The following is a 24601-nucleotide window of genomic DNA, read 5'->3' on the forward strand; positions in this document are numbered from 1 at the left end:
CTGGATTAGAGTCATAAGTGGCTTTTTCACATATGATGGGCTATTAACAAGTGCAGGGAGTGAGGAACATTGACAGGAGGCCTGCTCAATCAAAAGCCATGAAGGCATATCATTCTGTCGCATCCCAGGTAAACTTTCCCTCCAGAAAGACACACTGTTCAGATTAGCAGCCCAATAATAGAGTTTATAGTGAGGAAGGCCAAAGCCCCCCTCTATCTTGTACTTGCACAAATGCTTATTTGAAATTCTGGCTGTCTTGTTATCCCATAAAAATGTAATTACTATTGAATCCAGTTTCTTAAAATAGCTTTGTGGTATGAAATTGGGTAGACATTGGAAGAGGTAAAGAAACCTGGGTAGGACAACCATTTTAATAGCGTTTATACGACCAACCAAGGAGAGGCAGAGTTTTCCAAAAATCTATATTTTGTTTAAGCTGATAAATGTTCATCTTCCTATTCGCTTTCAATAGCCTATCAAGTTCTCTTGTCACAACAATTCGAAGGCTTGTGAACTTGTCCATCACTGTTCTAAATGGGGTAGATTGCAGAAATTGCATATCCACAGGCCGTGATATTGGCATCAATTTGCTTTGCTGCCAGTTCATCTTGTAGCCAGAGCAGGAGCCGAATATATTTTTCAAGTTAAGTAAAGGGGGAATAGAAGTTTTAAGCTTGGATAAAAACAAAAGAACACCGTCTGCATATAGGGACATTTTGTGCTGCGTGTCTTTTATTTTAACCGGAGCTATATTGGCACGAATGAGAGTAGCAAGGGGTTCCATGGGTATAGCGAAGAGAGCAGGCGAAATAGGGCACCCCTGTCGGCAGCCCTTGAACAGGCGAAATAGGACACCCCTGTCGGCAGCCCTTGAACAGGCTTTCCAAATCTGAAATGATCCAGAACAGATATCAAAAACTTCCACTCAATCTCATCAAATGCCTTCTCTGCGTCAAGAGCTATTACCACTGCCTCAACTTTATGATCATGATACATTACGTTGAAAAGCCGTCTCAAATTGTAGTATATATGTCGGCCCGGGATAAAAAACCTGTCTGGTCAGGTGTATGATGTCGGAAATATATTTTTTCAATCGGTTTGCCAATATCTTTGTCAACACCTTATTTTCTATGGGAAGTAATGACACTGGGCGATTAAGACGACATCTCCATGGAACCTCTATCTCTTTTCAAGGTCAGTGCTATTGTAGCCTCATACAGTGTTAGCTGGAGTTTGGCATTTTCTTTGGAATGTTTAAACATTCAGTACTTCTTATAGAGTTCTATTACCTATCCATTGGGCCCAGGGGCCTTGCTGTTTGGAAATTGTGCCGTCGCTGTGTTAATTTCCTCCAAAGTTATCCCTGCATCGAGTGCAGCAGCTGCCCCCCCTGTCTAGTTTAGGAAGTTCACATTCAGCGAGAAAGCATTCCATAGTTTGTGGATTAGTAGCATCGCATTTTGATTGGTATAGCTCTGAGTAAAACCACGCAAAGCATTTATTAATTTCCTGCGGATCTGTTACTATTTTACCCTTGTCTTTTATTTTGTGAATAGCTCTAGATGCCTGTACATGCCTTAGCTGTCTTGCTAATAATTTGTGGTTTGTCACCCAGTTCAAAATAACTTAAAGAGCCCATCCGTTTCGAAAGGATGGTATTGTATTCATATTTCAACTTGGTGATCTTCTCAAGGACTGCAATCGAGGAATTCATCCTAAAAGCGTTCTCCTGTTCCCCTAACTCTCTTTCAATTTCTCTCAGCCTTGTATTGGCGCGTTTCATCCTCTCTGATGTATAATAAATAATGTAAACTCTAATCACAGCCTTTAGAGATTCCCAAAGGGTGGAGTCGTCAACATCCGCCGTGTCGTTAGCGCAGAGGAAAAAGGCAATCTGCTCCTTCAAATACTGACAAAAAGTCTCATCTTTCAACAAGCATGCGTCTAAGCGCCACGGTCGCCGACCTGTAGACTTATTGTCGAGTTTAAACACAATGGACAGAGGAGAGTGGTCCTTAATTAGAATAGGGTGATGGGTAACTGATGCAGTTGCTGAAATTAGTTTGGAGTCCAACAAAAAATAGTCAATTCTGGAATATGATTTATGAACTGACGAAAATAAAGAATAATCCCTATCTGTTGGGTGCGTCTGTCTCCAAATATCAACAATGTTAAGGTTTGTCATAAATTTATTTAGACAGACGCTGGCATTTGATTGTTGAAGTGACCTTGATCGCTGTTTATCTAAAAGAGGATCTAACGTACAGTTAAAATCACGTCCAACAATAACACTTGTATCCGAGATATTTGGTATTGCCTTAAATACCCTTTGAAAGAATAATGGATCATCGAAGTTGGGTCCATATAAATTGACCACAATAATATACCGACCACTAGGATCTGAAATCAAGGATGAGTAAACAAAAGGAATGGTTTTCCTTATCAGGATTGCAACCCCTCTCGCATTTGCATCAAAATTAGACTGGTATATCTGACCGATCCAGTTGACTCGTAGCTTGGCCTGAGCCAAGCGTTTAATATGAGTTTCTTGAAGAAGCACTATGTCAGCGCCCAGTGATTTAGATGAGAAAAAACCTTAGCTCGCTTCACCACATGCCCTAAGCCATTACAGTTCCAGCTGACTATCTTTATTCCACCAGGTCTACTCTGTGCTCGGTCACTATGTGGCTTTTCTTACTTAAGAGCAAGTTGTTGCTGGCATACAAAACCCAAAAGAAAAACATCCCGCCATGCAGGAGCTTGTCATGCCACCTGTATTAAACATAAAACACAGAACCCATCCCCCCTCCCGTCCCATTACTGAGTGACTTACCCAAACGAAGCACTCGTTGACCTCCCCAAACGAAGCCTTAGTTGAAGCTGTATGTCTAGACACCCTAACTCATCTATAGATGCTCCGCATATAAACAAATGTTAAATAACACTTAACTCTCATGTTAGGGGGGGAATGGCGCTAAAACATGATAGGTTAAACAATGCAATCTATGCCATAACATCTCACCCATCCATATAAGTCCCCATGTCTGATCTTCTAATCGAAAAGACATAGGCAGGAAATTCCAACACATTCCTGGCCTGTATTTATCCTCAGCCAGGGAGCTTGCTTGACAAGAACAGATTGGCCTCTTTTGGGTTGTCAAGCATACGTGTTGATCCCTCGACTGTCACCCTAAACCGGGCTGGGAAGAGGAATCCAAATCGGATGTTGGCAGTGTTTCTTGCGTAACTCATCATACTCTTTCCGTTGGTTCCTCACCTCCAAAGTAAGATCTGGCTAGAATTTGTATTTATTTATTTCACCTGTATTTAACCAGGTAGACTAGTTGAGAACAAGTTCTCATTTGCAACTGCGATCTGGCGAAGATGAAGCAAAGTAGTTCGACACATACAACACAGCACAGCAGAGTTACACATGGAATAAACAATCATACAATCAATAATACAGTCGAAAAATCTATATACAGCATGTGCAAATGAGGTAGGATAACCTCTATGGGATAGGGGGCAATATTTTCACGTCCGGATGAAAAGCCTGCCCAAAGTAAACTGCCTGCTACTCAGGCCCAGAAGCTAGGATATGCATATAATTAGTAGATTTGGATAGAAACACTCTGAAGTTTCTAAAGCCGTTAGAATAATGTATGTGATTATAACAGAACTGATTTGGCAGGCGAAACCCCGAGCACAATCCATCCAGGGAAAAACATTTTTGAGGTCATTGTGTTTTCCAATGGTTTCTATGGGAAGCCCTATTTATGAGGAACCTGGTTGCAGTTTCTATGGCTTCCACTAGATGTCAACAGTCTTTAGAGATTGTTCATTTTTCTTTTGAGAAATTAAGAAGTAGGGCTGTTCTTTGTAAGTGTCACTCCAGGTGGGCTCTACTGTTTTAGTGCGTGTGAACTGGAACGCGATTGAAGTTGTTTTTATCTGGTATTGGGAACGGTTTATTCCGTCTTAAATTTGATTATTTACATTTTAGGATACCTGAGGTTGGATTAGGAACGTTGTTTGAAATGTTTGGACCAAGTTTACAGGTAACTTATTAGATACTTTGTAGTCATGTTGGGCGAGTTGGAACCGGTGTATTTCTGAATCAAACGCGCCAAATAACTTTTGGGGATATTAAGAAGGAATTTATCGAACAAAACAACCATTCATTGTGTCAATGAGACATTTGAGATTGCAAAAAGAAGATGAGGTAAGGCATTTATTATATGGCTATTTCTGACTTTTGTGTCGCACCTGCCTGGTTGAACAATTATGTGTTTGTATGCGGGGCGCTGTCTTTTTGCCCTTTTGAAATCTGACACCGTGGCTGGATTAACAAGAAGTGAAGCTTTATTTTGATGTATTACACATATATTTTTGTGAATGTTGAATATTGATATTCCTGTAGTTTGAATTTGGCGCGCTGCCATTTCACTGGATGTTGTCAAATCAATCCCGCTAAAGGGATTGGCGCGTGAAGGGATCCATAAGAGGATAAGAGAGGTAAGGCAATAAATAGGCCATGGTGGCGGAGTAATTACAATATAGCAATTAAACACTGGAGTGATAGATGTGCAGAAGATGAATGTACAAGTAGAGATAATGGGGTGCAAAGGAGCAAGATAAATAAATAAATACAGAATGGGGATGAGGTAGATTGGATGGGCTATTTACAGATGAGCTATATACAGATGCAGTGATCTTTGAGCTGCTCTGACAGCTGGTGCTTAAAGCTCAATTGGAAAGTCACCCTGGCTCTGTTGTAGTTAAATAGGAACTTATGACTAGCCAGCTTGAGGATGAGATCCCTGGTCTGGGGATAGTGCAGCCGTGCGATAAATGGTCTTGGTTGCGCGACCTTGGCCGGCTTCGTTGCCTGATCTGTGTGTGCAGTCGATCAGGATGGCCGTTTTGAAGTGTTCACTCCCCAGCAATGCCCGTATCAGCTCCGAGACGAATTCAGTGGGTTTCCCTTTCTCAGTGTCCTCCTGGATCCCACATATTCGTATGTTCTGGCGTTCTGGCGTCCAGTAGGTCACTGAGTAGGTTCGGTGGGGAACTCTTGGGAGCTAACGTTAGCATCTTCAGCTAACTCCTCATGGGCCGGCCATGTTCAAATGATCTTGTTTAGCCCCCCCCTTTTTTTGGTGCCTTTTACATTTGTCATATTGCCAGACAACATTTGAAGTTATAGGTTGTGAGATGTTAAGATAAATATGAATTTGTTGAGTGGAGCTCAAGCAAAGCACGCTCTCTAGCGCCCCCCACCCCAATAACATCAAATTGATCAGAAATACAGTGTAGAAATTGTTAATGTTGTAAATGACCATTGTAGCTGGAAACGGCTGATTTTTAATGGAATATCTACATAGCCGTACAGGGGCCCATTATCAGCAACCATCACTCCTGTGTTCCAATGGCACGCTGTGTTAGCTATTCCAAGTTTATCATTTTAAAAGGCTAATTGATCATTAGAAAATGCTTTTGCAATTATGTTAGCACGGCTGTTGTACTGATTAAAGAAGCAATACATCTGGCCTTCTTTATTTAGTGTGTGTGTGTGTGTGTGTGTGTGTGTGTGTGTGTGTGTGTGTGTGTGTGTGTGTGTGTGTGTGTGTGTGTGTGTGTGAATATATATACACTGCTCAAAAAAATTAAGGGAACACTTAAACAACACAATGTAACTCCAAGTCAATCACACTTCAGTGAAATCAAACTGTCCACTTAGGAAGCATCACTGATTGACAATAAATTTCACATGCTGTTGTGCAAATGGAATAGACAACAGGTGGAAATTATAGGCAATTAGCAAGACACCCCTAATAAAGGAGTGGTTCTGCAGGTGGTGACCACTTTTCAGTTCCTATGCTTCCTGGCTGATGTTTTGGTCACTTTTGAATGCTGGCGGTGCTTTCACTCTAGTGGTAGCATGAGACGGAGTCTACAACCCACACAAGTTACTCAGGTAGTGCAGCTCATCCAGGATGGCACATCAATGCGAGCTGTGGCAAGAAGGTTTGCTGTGTCTGTCAGCGTAGTGTCCAGCGCATGGAGGCGCTACCAGGAGACAGGCCAGTACATCAGGAGACGTGGAGGAGGGCAACAACCCAGCAGCAGGAGCACTGCCAGAGCCCTGCAAAATTACCTCCAGCAGGCCACAAATGTGCATGTGTCTGCTCAAACGGTCAGAAACAGACTCCATGAGGGTGGTATGAGGGCCCGACGTCCACAGGTGGGGGTTGTGCTTACAGCCCAACACCGTGCAGGACGTTTGGCATTTGCCAGAGAACACCAAGATTGGCAAATTCGCCACTGGCGCCCTGTGCTCTTCACAGATGAAAGCAGGTTCACACTGAGCACATGTGACAGACGGGACAGAGTCTCGAGACGCCGTGGAGAACGTTCTGCTGCCTGCAACATCCTCCAACATGACCGGTTTGGCGGTGGGTCAGTCATGGTGTGGGGTGGCATTTCTTTGGGGGGCCGCACAGCCCTCCATGTGCTCGCCAGAGGTAGCCTGACTGCCATTAGGTACCGAGATGAGATCCTCAGACCCCTTGTGAGACCATATGCTGGTGCGGTTGGCCCTGGGTTCCTCCTTATGCAAGACAATGCTAGACCTCGTGTTTCTGGAGAAACTATGCCAAAACTATAGTTTGTTAACAAGAAATTTGTGGAGTGGTTGAAAAACGAGTTTTAATGACTCACACTTAAGTGTATGTAAACTTCCGACTTCAACTGTATATGTTTGTGTGAATATATATATATATATATATATATATATATATATATATATCTCTATATTATACTTTTTTCTGGTTGGGGGTGTGTGCTAATTATAAGAAATGTAAGATGTGTCAAATAAATGATATCCAGCGCAGGGCTCCAGCTTTGCATCTCGTTTGCAAACTTGCGGGCCAAGAGGTTAGATGTCAAGATCAAGCTTCTTGGTGACAGCAGAGACATTCTAGCCTGAGTGCCAGTCTCTTTAGCTAACATTCTACTTCTTGCCACTCCTTGTCATTGCAATAGTGACTGGCCTTTCTGCCACCTTCAAATATGAACATTCAATTATTAATGACCTCATGGAGAACAGAGGAGTTGATCCTGATTTGATAACCCTCACAGCTATCCTCCAATCACAATTATCCCCCCCAAAAAATCAGTCACAGAACACATTGGTATCCTTGTTTGTCCTGACAAAGCCAGTCTGTCAAAAGTTTCTTGCTCATGTCTAAATTCTCAAACTAAGTGCATACTGCAATTCCAACCACAAAACCTCTCTGCTTTGATCTTAAGCCTCAAAATGCAATAACTTGCCTAGCTAACAGCTAAACATAATTTTTTGACTTTGTTGTAATTCTAATTCTATTTTAGAGGCGCCACATGGAAAATATTTGTGTTTTTTCCAACAACCAATGAGCAACTGCGCTGTAAATCTAGCTGCATATTGAACGTTGCGATTCCCGAAAGGCCACTCTCTTTGGCAATGACATGGAGTGTTAGCTAGAAAGACTGGTGCCTAGACGAGAGACATTCAATCCCCTCCTGGTTAAGATCATTATGCAATTCCTAAAGTTACACGTTTCCTTATCATTCCTTGTATGACTTGTTCTTTTCCAATCACTAAGAACTCTATAGAAATCCTTGTGTAAAGTGACAGAAATACTTGGTGAAAGCTGATGACACACACACACACACACACACACACACGCGTCTCTGAGGCAATGTAGTGCTCCTTCCAGTTGGTTTGTTAGGCTCCCAAACAGAACAAAAGTGGGAACATTAGCAGGGAATTGGAATGAACGCAATTTACATTTATTGTGGCATGAAAAAATGCTAGCTTTGAGTCTGAATAGGAAGCAGCAATCACCGCTGCCAGCGGAGAGGGAGGGGAGAGAGAGAGAAGGGGGGGGGGGTAAGATGGGGGGAGACTGACAGAAGGGAGAGACTAAGAGAAAGACTAGGGGGTGTAAGAGTAAAGCAATGAAAGGGAGAGAATGGAGAGAAGCGAAAGAAAGCGACAGCAGCAATACAAAGAGAGTAAAAGAGAGATAAAGGAGAGATGAAGGGAGAACAGACAGAGATTGAAGAAAGAGAAAAGCACGTCCATTCTGTTAGGTAATTGTTGGGAACACATGAAATCGGTCTGTCAGTCAAATCCTTTCAAATGTCACTGTGTTGCTTGTCTAGTCCACAAAGCATGTCCCTTCTATCTTCTACCGGGCTTACCATGGAACGTGTGTGTGTGTGTGTGCTCGTTCGTTCCAAAGCCAGAGATGTATACAGCGTTATAATAATTATCATCCATGTTGCCACCAAAAGTTCTGAGATGATTGCGTTTCTACTGAGTGCCACTTAGGTTACCATGACAATAGCATTTTGATTTGGAATATCCCATAATTATATAGACCTTGCTTGACTTGATTACATTTCGAAGTCATCCTGTGTTTATAATGTTCTGTTCTTTGTGTGTAACCCTCCCGTACCTGTCTGTTCCACTGCCTCAGGCAGACGCAGGCAGGCAGACGCAGGCAGGCAGACGCAGAGAGACAGACGCAGAGAGAGAGAGAGAGAGACGGACGGACAGACGAGAGAGAGAGACGGACGGACAGACGAGAGAGAGAGAGAGAGACGGACAGACAGACGAGAGAGACAGACGGACGGACAGACGAGAGAGAGAGAGGGGGACGGACGGACGGACGGGAGAGAGAGAGAGACGGACGGACGGACGAGAGACGGCCGGACGGGAGAGAGAGACGGACGGACGGACGGACGAGAGACGGACGGACAGGAGAGAGGGACGGACGGACGGGAGAGAGGGACGGACGGACGGGAGAGAGGGACGGACGGACGGACGAGAGAGAGACGGACGTACGGACGAGAGAGAGACGGACGTACGGACGAGAGAGAGACGGACGGACGAGAGACGGACGGACGAGAGAGAGAGAGACGGACGGACGAGAGAGACGGAAGGACGGACGAGAGACGGACGGACGGACGAGGGAAGGACGGACGAGGGAAGGACGGACGAGGGAAGGACGGACGAGAGACGGACGGACGGACGAGAGACGGACGGACGGACGAGAGACGGACGGACGGACGGACGGACGAGAGACGGACGGACGGACGAGAGACGGACGGACGGACGAGAGACGGACGGACGGACGAGAGACGGACGGACGGACGAGAGACGGACGGACGGACGAGAGACGGACGGACGGACGAGAGACGGACGGACGGACGGACGAGAGACGGACGGACGAGAGACGGACGAGAGACGGACGGACGAGAGACGGACGGACGGACGGACGAGAGACGGACGAGAGAGAGAGAGGGGGACGGACGAGAGAGAGAGGGACAGGCAGGCAGGCAGACACAGACAGGCAGGCAGGCAGACACAGACAGGCAGGCAGGCAGGCAGACACAGACAGGCAGGCAGACACAGACAGGCAGGCAGACACAGACAGGCAGGCAGACACAGACAGGCAGGCAGACACAGACAGGCAGGCATGCAGACACACACAGGCAGGCAGACACGCAGACAGACAGGTAGACATGCAGACAGGAAGGCAGACACACAGTCAGGCACACACACACACACAGGCACACACACACACACACACACAGGCAGACACACACACACACACACACAGGCAGACACACACACACACACACAGGCAGACACACACACACAGACACACACACAGGCAGACACACACACAGGCAGACACACACACACACACAGGCAGACACACACACACACACACACAGGCAGACACACACACACACACAGGCAGACACACACACACAGACACACACACAGGCAGACAGACAGACAGACAGACAGACAGACAGACAGACACACACAGGCAGACACACACAGACACACTCTCTTGACTTCTGAGGGGGATGCGCGAGTGTGCTTAGCCGAGGAAACACACCTCATCCTCCCAATGCCTAACTCTCTCACACACACACAGTGGCATCAGCAGTAGGTGTTTGCCCAGCGTCTGTTATCTGAAATTGAGTTTATTGTGAAATAGGAAAGTAGCTGTGACTCCTAGACCAGACAGCGCTAAGTGAAAGACCAGACCCTGCAGCTTTAATCCATGTACTGAATTCCAAAATGCTACACACACACGTACACACAGAATACACACGTTAGATCGTCCCCGTAAATGCTCTTTTCATTTCCCTCTGATGTTTTGAGGACAGAGAACACAAGGAATCGGGGGAAGAATTGAGAATCATCCTATAGCTATTACTCCCACACACACACACACACACACACACACACACACACACACAGAGCACACACATACACTGCATACTCACTCACTAACACAACAATAGTAATGGGGAATACAGAAGAATAAATCTGAGGGACTGACTGAACGGCGCTCTCGCTCATAAACACACACACACACTGGAGGAGTAATGGGCTAGGTGCAGGCAGTATTTCACCCTACCAAACAGATCTATGCCCACACACACACACACAAGGCACTCTGTATTTGTGTGACTGAGGTTGTAATGCAGGTTGTAAATCTACCAATAAGTAGATGGCGTGCATATAAATCGTCCAGTAAGGAGACTGTGTGCATATAAATCTACCAATGCGTAGTTGGTATGCGTGAGTCAGTAAGTGTTTAGTCCGAGCGTGGTTTAGTGTGTCGGGCCAGACTCGTATCTCAGGTTTGAGGGATGGGGAGTAACACCAAACTACGCATCCAGGACAGATAAGACATCGGCCCAGACTATTGATGGCACCAAATGTTGTTTATTTTGATTTCCGTTAACTGTTACAAGGCTGTTACGTGATTCCGCTTGACAGGATTATGTTACGTATATGCATACACACACACACAACCACACACTGGATGAACTCTAGGCCAAGGGGCACATGGGCAGGGGTTGATGGATCTGTTTATTTGGATCCCAGTAAGTTCTCGTTTAGTCTACTTAAGCATCTTCCATCACTTGGCTCTCTTTGTTGTTGACACGACTCTCGCCAGGATCAAAGCAGTTTAGTGTCAGGCATGAAGGTTGTGGGTTAGCTCGGGGGTAGAAGAAGGATGAGGGGGTGATGGGGTTCAGTCTTTCATTTCTGATTGCCAACTTTCCTTCCATTTATATAATCTGGACTATTCTGCCGTTGTTTCTGGAACCTATGTGAGTCCCGCACACACCAGCACAGTAGCAGTCGGAATTGAAGCCACTTAATTTAGGCCCTAAGCCTTCCACCCCTCCTCCTTTCCTCCTCCTTTTAAGGGGCTTATGGGGATAAACAAAGTCAAATAAACGCCGGTTTGACATGTTTCCCAGGCTCTCCCTCTCTCAGTTATATAGTTGAAGGACGACTATTAGCATGGCAGATTGTTGAAGAGGAGGGAAAATAGCCTCAATGCCACCCTATATATTCCCTCATAGTACACTTTTGACCAGAACCCTAAGTGGGGGAATGAAAGATGAAAAAGGAGGATGGTAGAGTCTCTGAAAGGAAAACAATAAATACTTGTTTCACAGTTCTGCAATTTCCTGACAAATGCACAGTGCCTTCAGGAAGTATTCGCACCCCTCGACTTTTTCCGCATTTTGTTGTTACAGCCCACATTTTCTTTGAGATTTTGTCCCTCCTACACAAAATGTCAAAGTGGAATTATGTTTTCAATTGTTTTTTATTTTATTATTATTCAAATTAATTCTGTAAAAAAAATATATATATGAAAATCTGAAATGTCTTCAGTCAATAAGTATTCAACCCCTTTGTTATGGCACAGCTAAATCATTTTATTTGCTTAACAATACGTTGCATGGACACATACGTTGCATGGACTCTTGTCACATCTCTAAAAATGATGTATTTGGGTGTTCTTGGAACTATTGTTCAGGTTTTTTCCCTTGCCCCTGCAACTTCAGAAAGAGCAAGAGGAAGTCTTGCTGGTGGGGTAAGATTCTCAAGACCAAGTGAAATTGCAAAAAAAGTGTCTGGTGACTGTAACATGTCATTTACAGTGCCTTCAGAAAGTATTCACACCCCATGAATGTTTCCACATTTATTTGTTACAGGCTAAATTTAAAATTGATTAAATTTAGATTTTTTTGTAACTGTCCTGCACTGTCCTGCACACAATACCCCATTTCATAGTGGAATTAGGTTTTTAGATATTTTTACAAATTGATAAAAAAAAATGTAAGCTGAAATAACTAAGTATTCAACCCCTTTGTTATTGAAGTTATTAATTACATGTTATGGATGGTGTATCAATACAACCAGTCACTACAAAGATACAGGCGTCCTTCCTAACTCAGTTGCCGGAGAGGAAGGAAACCGCCCAGGGATTTCACCTTGAGGCCAATGGTGACTTTAAAACAGTTACATCGTTTAATGGCTGTGATAGGAGAACTGAGGAAGGATCAACATTGTAGTTACTCCACAATACTAACCTAAATGACAGAGTGAAAAGATACACACGGGTACTATTGAGCGTGAAAAACCCAGCAGCGTTGCAGTTCTTCACACAAACTGGTGCGCCTGGCCAGACCCCATTCAAAGGCACTTACATTTTTGGGCTTGCCTATTCACCTGCTGAATGGCACACATACACAATTGTCTCAAGGCTTAAAAATCCTTCTTAAACCTGTCTCCTCGCCTTCATTCACACTGATTTGAAGTGGATTTAACAAGTGACATCAATAAGGGATCATAGCTTTCACCTGGATCCACCTGGTCAGTGTTTGTCATGGAAAGAGAAGGTGTTCTTCATGTTTTGAATTCTCACTGTATGTCTTATGTGTGTAGCCCATGTTGCGGAGGAAAACAGTGGTTTGTTTGGTTTGTAGGAACAGTATACTCTCTCTGTCTCAGCTCTCTCTCCCCATATCTTCCTCTTTGTTTCTCTTTTTTGAAATATCATAATACTGTATCACTTAAAGATGACTGATTTACTGTAGCAGGTATGTCTTACAGTAGCAGGATCAGAGTTGCTCTTCTAACAGGGGGGATAGGCATAGGGGGGATAGGCATAGGGAGAAGGGTGTAGGGAGAAGGATAAGGATGAAGGGATAGGGAAAATGATGAAGGGATAGGGAAAAGGATGAAGGGATAGGGAAAAGGATGTAGGGTTAGGGAAAAGGATAAAGTGACAGGGAAAAGGATAAAGGGACAGGGAAAAGGATAAAGGGACAGGGAAAAGGATAAAGGGACAGGGAAAAGGATAAAGGGACAGGGAAAAGGATAAAGGGACAGGGAAAAGGATAAAGGGACAGGGAAAAGGATAAAGGGACAGGGAAAAGGATAAAGGGACAGGGAAAAGGATAAAGGGACAGGGAAAAGGATAAAGGGACAGGGAAAAGGATAAAGGGACAGGGAAAAGGATAAAGGGACAGGGAAAAGGATAAAGGGACAGGGAAAAGGATAAAGGGACAGGGAAAAGGATAAAGGGACAGGGAAAAGGATAAAGGGACAGGGAAAAGGATAAAGGGACAGGGAAAAGGATAAAGGGACAGGGAAAAGGATAAAGGGACAGGGAAAAGGATAAAGGGATAGGGAAAAGGATAAAGGGATAGGGAAAAGGATAAAGGGATAGGGAAAAGGATAAAGGGATAGGGAAAAGGATAAAGGGATAGGGAAAAGGATAAAGGGATGGGCATAGGGAAAAGGATGAAGGGATGGGCATAGGGAAAAGGATGAAGGGATGGGCATAGGGAAAAGGATGAAGGGATGGGCATAGGGAAAAGGATGAAGGGATGGGCATAGGGAAAAGGATGAAGGGATGGGCATAGGGAAAAGGATGAAGGGATGGGCATAGGGAAAAGGATGAAGGGATGGGCATAGGGAAAAGGATGAAGGGATGGGCATAGGGAAAAGGATGTAGGGATAAGGAGGAAGGGATGGGGAAAAGGATGAAAGGATAGGCATAGGTAGAATGATGTAGGGATAAGGATGTAGGGATAAGGATGAAGGATGTAGGGATAAGGATGAAGGGATAGGGATACGGATGAAGGGATAGGGATACGGATGAAGGGATAGGGAAAAGGATGAAGGGATGGGGAAAAGGATGAAGGGATGGGGAAAGGATGAAGGGATAGGCATAGGGAAAAGGATGAAAGGGTAGAGGTATTTGGTATTTTATTAGCATCGCTAATAGCTGTTGTAATAGAAGCAGATACTTTTCCTGGGGTCCACACAAAACATGAACCATTATATAATTCTGAACATCAATAAACAACAACAGCTCAAGGACAGAACTACATCAATTTAAAATGTCACTTGGCCTACATGTCAGTACATACACTCAAAACCTAGCCATGAGGTCAAAGGAATTGTCTGCAGAGCTCCGAGAAAGGATTGTGTCAAGGCACAGCTCTGAGAAAGGGACCAAAAACCTTCTGCAGCATTGAAGGTCCCCAAGTACACTGTGGTCATCATTCTTAAATGGAAGACGTTTTGAACCACCAAGACTCTTCCTAGAGCTGGCCACCTGGCCAAACTGAGTAATCGGGGGGAGAAGGGCCTTGGTCAGGGAGGTGACCGAGAACCCAATGGTTACTGACAGAGCTCCAGAATTCCTCTGTGAAGATGGGAGAACCTTCCAGAAGGACCACCATCTATGCAGCACTCCACCAACTAGGCCTTTATGGCAGAGTGGCCAGACGGAAGCCACTCCTCTGTAAAAGACACACGACAGCCTGCTTGGAGTTTGCCAAAAGGCACCTAAAGGACTCTCAGATCATGAGAAACAAGATTCTCTGTTCTGATGAAACCAAGATTAAACTCTTTGGCCTGAATGCCAAGAGTCATGTCTGGAGGGAAAGATGAACAGAGCAAAGTACAGAGATATTTGATGAAATCCTGCTCCAGAGACTGGGGTTGAAGATTCACCTTCCAACAGGATAACAACCCTAAACACACAGCCAAGACGACGCTGGAGTGGCTTCGGAACAAGTCTCTGAATGTCTTTAAATGGTCCAGCCAAAGCCCGGACTTGAACACAATCGAACATCTCTGGAGAGACCTGCAAATAGCTGTGCAGCCTCGCACCCCATCCAACCTGACAGAGCTTGAGAAGATCTCAAATCAAATGGTATTGGTCACATACGCATGGTTAGCAGATGTTAATGCGAGTGTAGCAAAATGCTTTTGCTTCTAGGTCCGACCGTGCAGTAATATCTCAAAAGTAATCCAACAAATTCACAACAACTACCTTATACACACAAATGTAAAGGGATGAATAAGAATGTGTACATATAAATATATGGATGAGCGATGGCCGTGTGGCATAGGCAAGATGCAGTAGAAGGTATAGAAAACAGTAAATACATATGCGATGAGTAATGTAGGATATGATTATTAAAGTGCTGTTTATTTAAAGTGACGAGTGATGCATTTATTAAATGTATTAGTGGCCAGAGAGTTGAGTCAGTATGTTAACGCAACCACTCTGTTAGTGATGGCTGTTTAACAGTCTGATGGCCTTGCGGTAGAAGCTGTTTTTCAACCTCTCGGTCCCAGCTTTGATGCACCTGTACTGACCTCGCCTTCTGGATGAGAGTGGAGTGAACAGGCAGTGGCTCGGAGGGTTGTTGTCCTTGATGATCTTTTTGGCCTTCCTGTGATATCGGGTGCTGTAGGTGTCCTGGAAGGCAGGTAGTTTGCCCCCAGTGATGTGTTGTGCAGACCTCACCAACCTCTGGAGAGCCTTGCGGTTGTGGGTGGAGCAGTTGCCATACCAGGCGGTGATACAGCCCGACAGGTTGCTCTCGATTGTGCATCTGTAAAAGTTTGAGTGTTTTAGGCGATAAGCCTAGATGGCCAGATCTGCGGAGAAGAATGGGATAAACTCCCCAAATACAGATGTGCCAAGCTTGTAGCGTCATACCCAAGAAGACTCGAGGCTGTAATCGCTGCCAAAGGTACTTCATCAAAGTACTGAGTAAAGTGTCTGAATACTTATGTAAATGTGCTATTTAATTTGTTAATCTTTGCAAATGTATAAAAAAAATCTATAAACCTGTTTTTGCTTTGTCATGGGGTATTGTGTGTAGATTAATGAGGGGGAAAAACATTTAAATCCATTTTAGAATAAGGCTGTAATTTAACTAAATGTGGGAAAAGGGCACCGAAGGCACCCTCTTGTCCAGATGGGATAGGGTAGTGTGCAGTGCGATGCCGATTTCATAGTCTGTGGATCTATTGGATGGACGGGACGGTATATCCCGAGAGAGCCATGATTCCATGAAAGAGAGTATGTTACAGTCCCTGATGTCTTTCTTGAAGGAGATCCTCGCCCTGAGCTTGTCTACTTTATTGTCCAGAGACTGAATATTAGCCCTCCGATTACAGTGAAGAACGAGACCTGCCTCTGTTCTGGGCCAGCTATAGTTTTTCTAGGTCCATATTTGCAGCACCTGCCCATATGACTGGGCAATAATTAAGATAATATAAAACTAGAACCTGCAGGACTTTGTTGAGTGTTGTGTCAAAAAAGCAGAGCATCTCTTTTTTTACAGATACTCTTCACAACCAATATGTTTTAACTATGACAGTTTTCAATCCAAGGTAACACCAAGTAATTTAGTGCCCTCAACTTGCTCAACAGCCACATTATACATTATCAAATTTAGCTGAGGTCTACAACTTGTACCAAATACAATGCTCTTAGTTTTGGAGATGTTCAGAACTAGTTTATTACTAGGCACCTATTCTAAAACTGACTACAACTCTCTGTTTAGGGTTGCAGTTATTTCACTAGCTGTGGTTGCTGATGCATATCGGCTTGAATCATCAGCATACATAGACACACATGCTTTGTTGATTGCCAGTGACAGGTCATTGGTTAAAACAGAAAAGAGTAGAGGACCAGTAGAGCTACCCTGCGGTACAACACATTTTACATGTTTGACATTAGAGAAGCCTCCATTAAAGAAAACCCTCTGTGTTATATTAGATAGATAGATTTGAGTACACAATATGGCAGAGGTTGAAAAACCATAACCTGTTGTTGAAAAAAAAAAGTGTATTATGATCAATAAAATCTAAGGATGCACTGAAATCTAACAGGACAGTTCCCACAATCATCTTTGTTTCAATTTCTTTAAACCAATCATCAGTCCTTTGTGTAAGTGCAGTACATGTTGAGTGCCCCTCTCTATAAGCATTCTGAAAGTCTGTTAATTTGTTTGCAGAGAAATTGCATTGTATGCACAAACACTACAGTCTAAATATTTTGTCAGGTATATTTAGTTCTTTTTTACCCCTTAAAAGGCGAGATAAGTGTAGCTGGTTCAGACTAAATGTTCTCTACTTCTGTCTGGCATACTGAACTACTGATGACCAGAGACCAGACTGGCTGCTTTGATCCTGGAATGAAACAGTCTACAGATCAGACACTCTGTCTACCCTTCCTTTCCTTTAACACTATCCCTCTCCCTCCATCCCTCTCCTTTGACCTGGAGGGAAGCCAAAGTAATGGCAGAGCACCCTTTACTGGTTTTAACAGCCAACTAATCAGCTTGCTACCGACTCTTAAAAACCTTTTTACCCAAAGTTTGCTAGAAGTAAGTAAATAGTATTTCTAGCGGTGTGAACGGTGCATATTAAATGAGTCAGCAGAAAGACTCCAACCAGCCAGTCGGTCTGTGATCTCTCTAAGCTCTGTCAACAAACACACATCCTCTGGGATGCACACTGACTGACTGCTCATACTGACTCTGACTCTGAGAGACAGAGAGGCTGGACCAAGGAGAGAAGGGGGTGAGGGAGGGAGGAATCACAGCTGACTTCACACTTTAGAGAGAGAGACATCTTGTTCAAATCAAATCAAATGTATTTATATAGCCCTTCTTACATCAGCAGATATCTCAAAGTGCTGTACAGAAACCCAGCCTAAAACCCCAAACAGCAAGCAATGCAGGTGTAGAAGCACGGTGGCTAGGCAACACTACTTATAACAGAACATGGCCAAGATGTTCAAATCTTCATAAATGATAGTAATCACAGTGGTTGTCGAGGGTGCAAAAGGTCAGCACGGCCAGGTGGACTGGGGACAGCAAGGAGTCATCATGCCAGGTAGTCCTGAGGCATGGTCCTAGGGCTCAGGTCCTCCGAGAGAGAGAGAGAGAATTAGAGACGGCATACTTAAATTCACACAAGACACGGGATAGGACAGGAGAAATACTCCAGATATAACAGACTAACCCTAGCCCCCTGACACATAAACTACTGCAGCATAAATACTGGAGGCTGAGACAGGAGGGGTCAGGAGACACTGTGGCCCATCCGATGATACCCCCGGACAGGGCCAGACAGGAAGGATATAACCCCACCCACTTTGCCAAAGGACAGCCAACACACCACTAGAGGAATATCTTCAACTACCAATTTACCATCCTGAAACAAGGCCGAGTATAGCCCACAAAGATCTCCGTCACGAGACAACCCAAGGGGAGGCGCCAACCCAGACAAGAAGATCACGTCAGTGACTCAACCCACTCAAGTGAGTTGTCACTAACGTGGTCTTCTTGTCTGGGTTGTTCTACCTCTTCATTTGTATCTCCTGATCAATGTCTGACAAATTATCAATCTGTTGTTTTAAACAAGAATTTATGTGCTTTGAGTATTGTTAATTTTATTTTCTGTTATTTCTCATGTCTGTGTGCGTCTTTAAGGACGTGGAGATCAGGTCGAACGCAGCTCTCTACCTCCCCCAGATCAGTGACCTGCTGAACCGCGTGCCCCGTCAGATGCTGCTGCTACTGAAGACCAACGATCTTCTCAGAGGCATTGAGACCACTCTGCAGACCAGAGCCGCCTCCTCCTCCTTCATCAACATGTCCCGATGCTGCACCAGGGCTCTAGCCAGGTAGACCCTGACCTCTAAACCCTAACCCTATTCCTGCAGACCAGAGCCTGCTTCTCCTTCATCATGTCCCGATGCTGCACCAGGGATGTAGCCAGGGAGACCCTGACCTCTAACCCCTGAAATCTAACCCCTAGCCCTAACCCTGCAGACCAGAGGGTTCCAGTCCCTCTGTGACAGTCCTGCTGCTCTGTCCACCACACGCACCACTAATCTATGTGCATCCCCTTAGACAAGCAACACAGACACATGCTTTGACACACACATTTGTATCACATCAGTTTCAGTAATCATTATTTAAGCTTTAGGAAAATGTAAACATTTCTTACTTGCGGTCCTTCCCTCTCCTCACTCTCTTCCTTCCTCCCTCCCAGCTCCTCTCTGAATGTCTGTGTGTGTAATTGGCTGGCTGAATGCTGTGATTATATTGTACTTTCAGTGGCAGTCAGCAGTGGCCATATTGATTCAGTCTTACCATTGTAATGAACAACTCCATGATTGTCTCTGAGAAAAATCATTAGGACAGAGAGGAGGGGAGGGTGCTGGACGCCTCCGGGGGGGGAAAAAGAGGATGAGAGGGGTGGAGGAGAGGAGATGAAGTATGAGAAGGGTGGAAAGGAGGAGCAAGGAGAGTGGAAAAAAGGAGGAGAGAGGGGAGGATAGATGAGGAAAAGAGAGGTGCAATGGAGAAGAGGGGGAGGCAGTGAGATGTGAAATTCAGTGTTTTGCTCCAGCAGCTCTCTATTAAAACTAAGCAGTGGTAGAACACAAAATGCAGATCTACAGGGAATTAGATGGGGAATATTGGGCTTAATTGAGCTTGCCTGGCTCAAAAATAGTGGCGAAAGTGCAAACCCTGCCCATTTGCTCTGGCCCTCCAGGCAGATTCAATCGGACGCTCAAAGTATTTGAAAGAAAACAAATATAACGAGAGAGAGAGACTTTGCGATGGCTTTCCCTGTGCTGTGTAATTGGTTGGGAGAGGAGGAATGATGGCTTAGACACGATGTCCCTTCAACTCTTTCCTCAAGGAGAACACATTGTCCTACCACAGGGCAGGCCACACACACCAGAGAGAGCTGTCTGGTACAGCAGAGTCGATGTCTCCCCAGTCTGTGCTGTGACAACACTACAGTGTGGTGGAGGATGATCCTTCTAAAACATTCAGTAGTCAGTCATGTTACAATCTCACCATGGTGTTATGTAGTGACTAACGCAACACTGGGATTCTTCTTTTCTTTTTTAGGGGGTAGATCAGCTTTAATATTGCAGATACATTGTAGATTCCATCATTGTAATTGTCTGCATCACTTCCAATCCCGCATATATATATTTTTCAAATACACAGTTGAAGTCGGAAGTTTACATATACCTCAGCCAAATACATTTAAACTCAGTTTTTCACAATTCCTGACATTTAATCCTAGTAAAATTCCCTGTCTTAGGTCAGTTAGGATCACCACTTTATTTTAAGAATGTGAAATGGCAGAATACTAGTAGAGAGAGATTTATTTCAGCTTTTATTTCTTTCATCACATTCCCAGTGGGTCATAAGTTTACATACACTCAATTAGTATTTGGTAGCATTGCCTTTAAATTGTTTAACTTGGGTCAAACATTTCAGGTAGCCTTCCACAAGCTTCCCACAATACGTTTGGGGGATTTTGGCCCATTCCTCCTGACAGAGCTGGTGTAAATGAGTCAGGCATCCTTGCTCACGAACGCTTTTTCAGTTCTGCCCACACATTTTCTATAGGATTGAGGTCAGGGCTTTGTGATGGCCACTCGTATACCTTGATTTGGTTGTCCTTAAGTCATTTTGCCACAACTTTGGAAGTATGCTTGGGGTCATTGTCCATTTGGAAGACCCATTTGCGACCAAGCTTTAACTTTCTGACTGATGTCTTGAGATGTTGCTTCAATATATCCACATAATTTTCCATCCTCATGATGCGATCTATTTTGTGAAGTGCACCAGTCCCTCCTGCAGCAAAGCACCCCCACAACATGATACTGCCAACCCTGTGCTTCACGGTTGGGATGGTGTTCTTCGGCTTGCAAGCATCCCAATTTTTCCTCCAAACATAATGATGGTCATTATGGCCAAACAGTTATATTTTTGTTTCATCAGACCAGAGGAAACTTCTCCAAAAAAGTATGACCTTTGTCCCCATCTGCAAATCGTAGTCTTTGGAGCAGTGGCTTCTTCCTTCCTTTCAGGTTATGTCAATATAAGACTAATTTTACAGTGGCTATAGATACTTTTGTACCTGTTTCCTCCAGCATCTTCACAAGGTCCTTTGCTGTTGTTCTGGGATTGATTTGCACTTTACGCACCAAAGTACTTTCATCTCTAGGGGACAGAACGCATCTCCTTCCTGAGCGGTATGACGGCTGCGTGCTCCCATGGTGTTTATACTTGCGTACTATTGTTTGTACAGATGAACGTGGTACCTTCAGGATGTACCAGACTTGTGGAGGTCTTGGCTTGATTTATTTTGATTTTCCCATGTCAAGCAAAGAGGCACTGAGTTTGAAGGTAGGCCTTGAAATACATCCACAGGTACACCTCCAATTGACTCAAATGATGTCAATTAGTGTATCAGAAACTTCTAAAGCCATTTTTTCAGTTTCTGGAATTCTCCAAGCTGTTTAAAGGCACAGTCAACTTAGTGCATTTAAACTTCTGACCCACTGGAATTGTGATACAGTGAAGTAATCTGTCTGTAAAAAATTGTTGGAAAAATTACTTGTGTCATGCACAAAGTAGATGTCCTAACCTACTTTCCAAAACTATAGTTTGTTAACAAGAAATTTGTGGAGTGGTTGAAAAACGTGTTTTGATGACTCCAACCTAAGTGTATGTAAACCTCAGACTTCAACTGTATGATTACAGGCTCAAAATGGCTAGAAACAAAGTGCTTTCTTCTGAAATTCGTCAATCTATTCTTGTTCTGAGAAATGAAGGCTATTCCATGCGAGAAATTGCCAAGAAACTGAAGATCTCGTACAACGCTGTGTACTACTCCCTTCACAGAACAGTGCAAACTGGCTCGAACCAGAATAGATAGAGGAGTGTGAGGCCACGGTGCACAACTGAGCAAGAGGACAAGTACATTGGTGTCTAGTTTGAGAAACAGTCGCCTCAAGTTCTCGACTGGCAGCTGCATTAAATAGTACCCACAAAACACCAGTCTCAACATCAACAGTGAAGATGCGACTCCAGGATGCTGGCCTTCTAGGCAGAGTTCCTCTGTCCGGTGTCTGTGTTCTTTTGCCAGCATCTTGCTCAGTTGTGCACCGGGGCCTCCCACTCCTTCAATTTTGGTTAGGGACAGTTTGCGCTGTTCTGTGAAGGGAGTAGTACACGGCGTTGTACATTAACAATATCTACACTGTATTTCTGATCAATTTGATGTTATTTTAATGGACACAAAATGTGCTTTTCTTAACAAGGACATTTCTAAGTGACCCCAAACTTTTGAACGATAGTGTATATACATATAATTTTAAAAATATATTTTCCTTTATTACTTTCTAACCCTACCACCCCTCCCCTAATAAAGTAGTGAACAACAACGCGTAGGCCTCTACTTCCAGTTTATACATACTATTTTCATTTTATGGACAAAGTCTATTTTACTATTGTTCTATTTTGTTTGATTTTACTCCTGTCCTTCCTCTCCCTTCAACCTCTCCCATCCATCCAGTTTGATTTCTATTTGCCATATCTTTAAAACTGTGGTCTTTCACAAATGTTCTTAACCCATATACGTTTTACGGACACAGTATGTTTTACACTAGTTATCTTGTTATTATTTGTTGCTAGTAGTCCCAACCTTCAGCTCCATTCAACCCCTCCCAGCTATCTCACCACCATCCATATTGGATTTTGTCCTCTTTCTTTCTGTCCCCATCCATCCCTCCCTCTCTCTTTCTAATTCTCTCTCTTTCGCGCTCTCTCTCGCTCTCTCTCTCCACCCCTCTCTCTCTCTCCCCCCTCTCTCGCTCTATCTCTCTCTCTCCCCCTTTCTTCATCTCCCCCTTCATCTCCCCCATAACTTGCTGTTTCCTAAGATTACATCACACCTTGTTTCCTGTCAGGCACAAGCGGATCAAGGCGCAGTCGAGGGCACGGCGTCTCCAGATCACCATGTCGGAGTCTCTGACCCTTTGGCAAATCAGCCTGTACGAACTGTTCCTGTGGGTCAAGGGCTCAACGCTAGGAGGCTGGGTCGGTTCACTGCTCAGCTGTCTACACTACACACACTGATCAGAGAAGAGAGGCAACGACACAGACACGCATAAAGACACACACACAGGCAGACAGAAAGACACATACACACTTATGGGCGTACGCATGCACACACACTTAGTGTACACACATATCACACTACGGCGTACACAAATAGGGCCTTTGGGACGCAGAGTCATGAAGACACACCAACAAACACAAATGCATACACACAAACACACACACACAGTTGACACACACACGCACAGTCAGGCAATCCGCTCCAAATGCACGGAGACAGTTTAACCACTGTGTAAATCGATGGATAGACAGAGGTAAAACGCAAAAATATAAAACGCAACATGCAACAATTTCAAAGATTTTACTGAGTTACAGTTCATATAAGGAAATCGGTCAATTGAAATGAATTCATTAGACCCTCATCTATGGATTTCACATAACTGGGCAGGGGCGCAGCAATGGGTGAGCCAGGCCTTGCTAATCCGAATGAGTTTTCCCCCACAAAAGGGCATTATTATTGGCACGTTTAGTTCACATTAGGTGACAACTCAATCAATTGAAGATCAAAATTTGATGTTGAACTGACATCTGTGCCCAGTGAAATATGGTCAAAGCCACTCACTGTACATAAATGGCAACAACAGTTTGTATTTATTCATGTTACCTCACTACTGTATGTACTGTAAATGTGCAGTGATGCAGAATGAAGTGTCATATTTTTGTTCAGAAATGGATGGACTGTTTTCCACATTTACATTCCTCTGCTTTTCTCTGTTTATCTCCTCTTCCCCCTTGATTCTGCAACAATTCCACTCTCCCTCTTTCTTCACCTCACTCTCTCTTCTACCCCTCTCTCCCTCTTCTATCTCTCTCTAATCTCCTCAGAACATTTTGCTGTTTACTGTCCAGCTTTTTGTAAACACTGGTTTCTCTAGCAAATTATTTAATTTACTGTAATCGAATTTTACCTTGACCATTGTCAACATACAGCTCCAAGAATGTATGTTTAGCATTGGTATTGCTATCATTTTATTATACGGATTTAAATTTTTTGTCATCTTCGAATATGCTTTAGTTTGTTGATTATTCTGTGAATTATTTTATTTATCCTATGTATTGCTGTTGTTGGAGGTGTGGAGGAGAGAGGAGTTATTGTTCACTCATAATGAGTTTGCATGGGGAATGGAAATAAATGGAAATAATCCCAATTGAACACACACACTGCTCTCTCTCTGTTTTAGTGTCATTGTCTGGTCTGCAATGCATTGTATTTTGGGGGGGATTCTTGTCGTTAAAAACACCAACTAAACAATTTGGACAATGTTGTGGGGGGGGGGGGGGGAGCAGAGTTATGTATATTTACAAAATCTGTATTTTGTACAGCACCTGAGTTAATACATGTTATAATCACCATACAGCTGTGAGTCTTTCTGTATATGTCGCTAAGAGCTTTGCACACCTGATTGTACAA

The 24601-nt window shown here is 44.0% G+C and overlaps 1 protein-coding gene across 1 annotated transcript in view; it reads left to right on the forward strand.

Moving 5' to 3' along the window:
- Positions 1–24347, forward strand: part of adck1 (aarF domain containing kinase 1) — a 172115-nt gene extending 147768 nt beyond the window's left edge. The window contains exons 10-11 of the mRNA XM_021573702.3: positions 18685–18878; positions 22980–24347. Coding sequence (XP_021429377.3) covers positions 18685–18878; positions 22980–23148 — 363 coding nt within the window. The 3' untranslated portion in view covers positions 23149–24347. The remainder of the gene's footprint in view (positions 1–18684; positions 18879–22979) is intronic.
- The last annotated feature ends 254 nt before the right edge of the window (positions 24348–24601 follow it).

Source organism: Oncorhynchus mykiss, chromosome 19 (genome assembly GCF_057628025.1).
Source record: "Oncorhynchus mykiss isolate SJ-2025 chromosome 19, ASM5762802v1, whole genome shotgun sequence".
NCBI classification, from domain to species: Eukaryota; Metazoa; Chordata; class Actinopteri; order Salmoniformes; family Salmonidae; genus Oncorhynchus; species Oncorhynchus mykiss.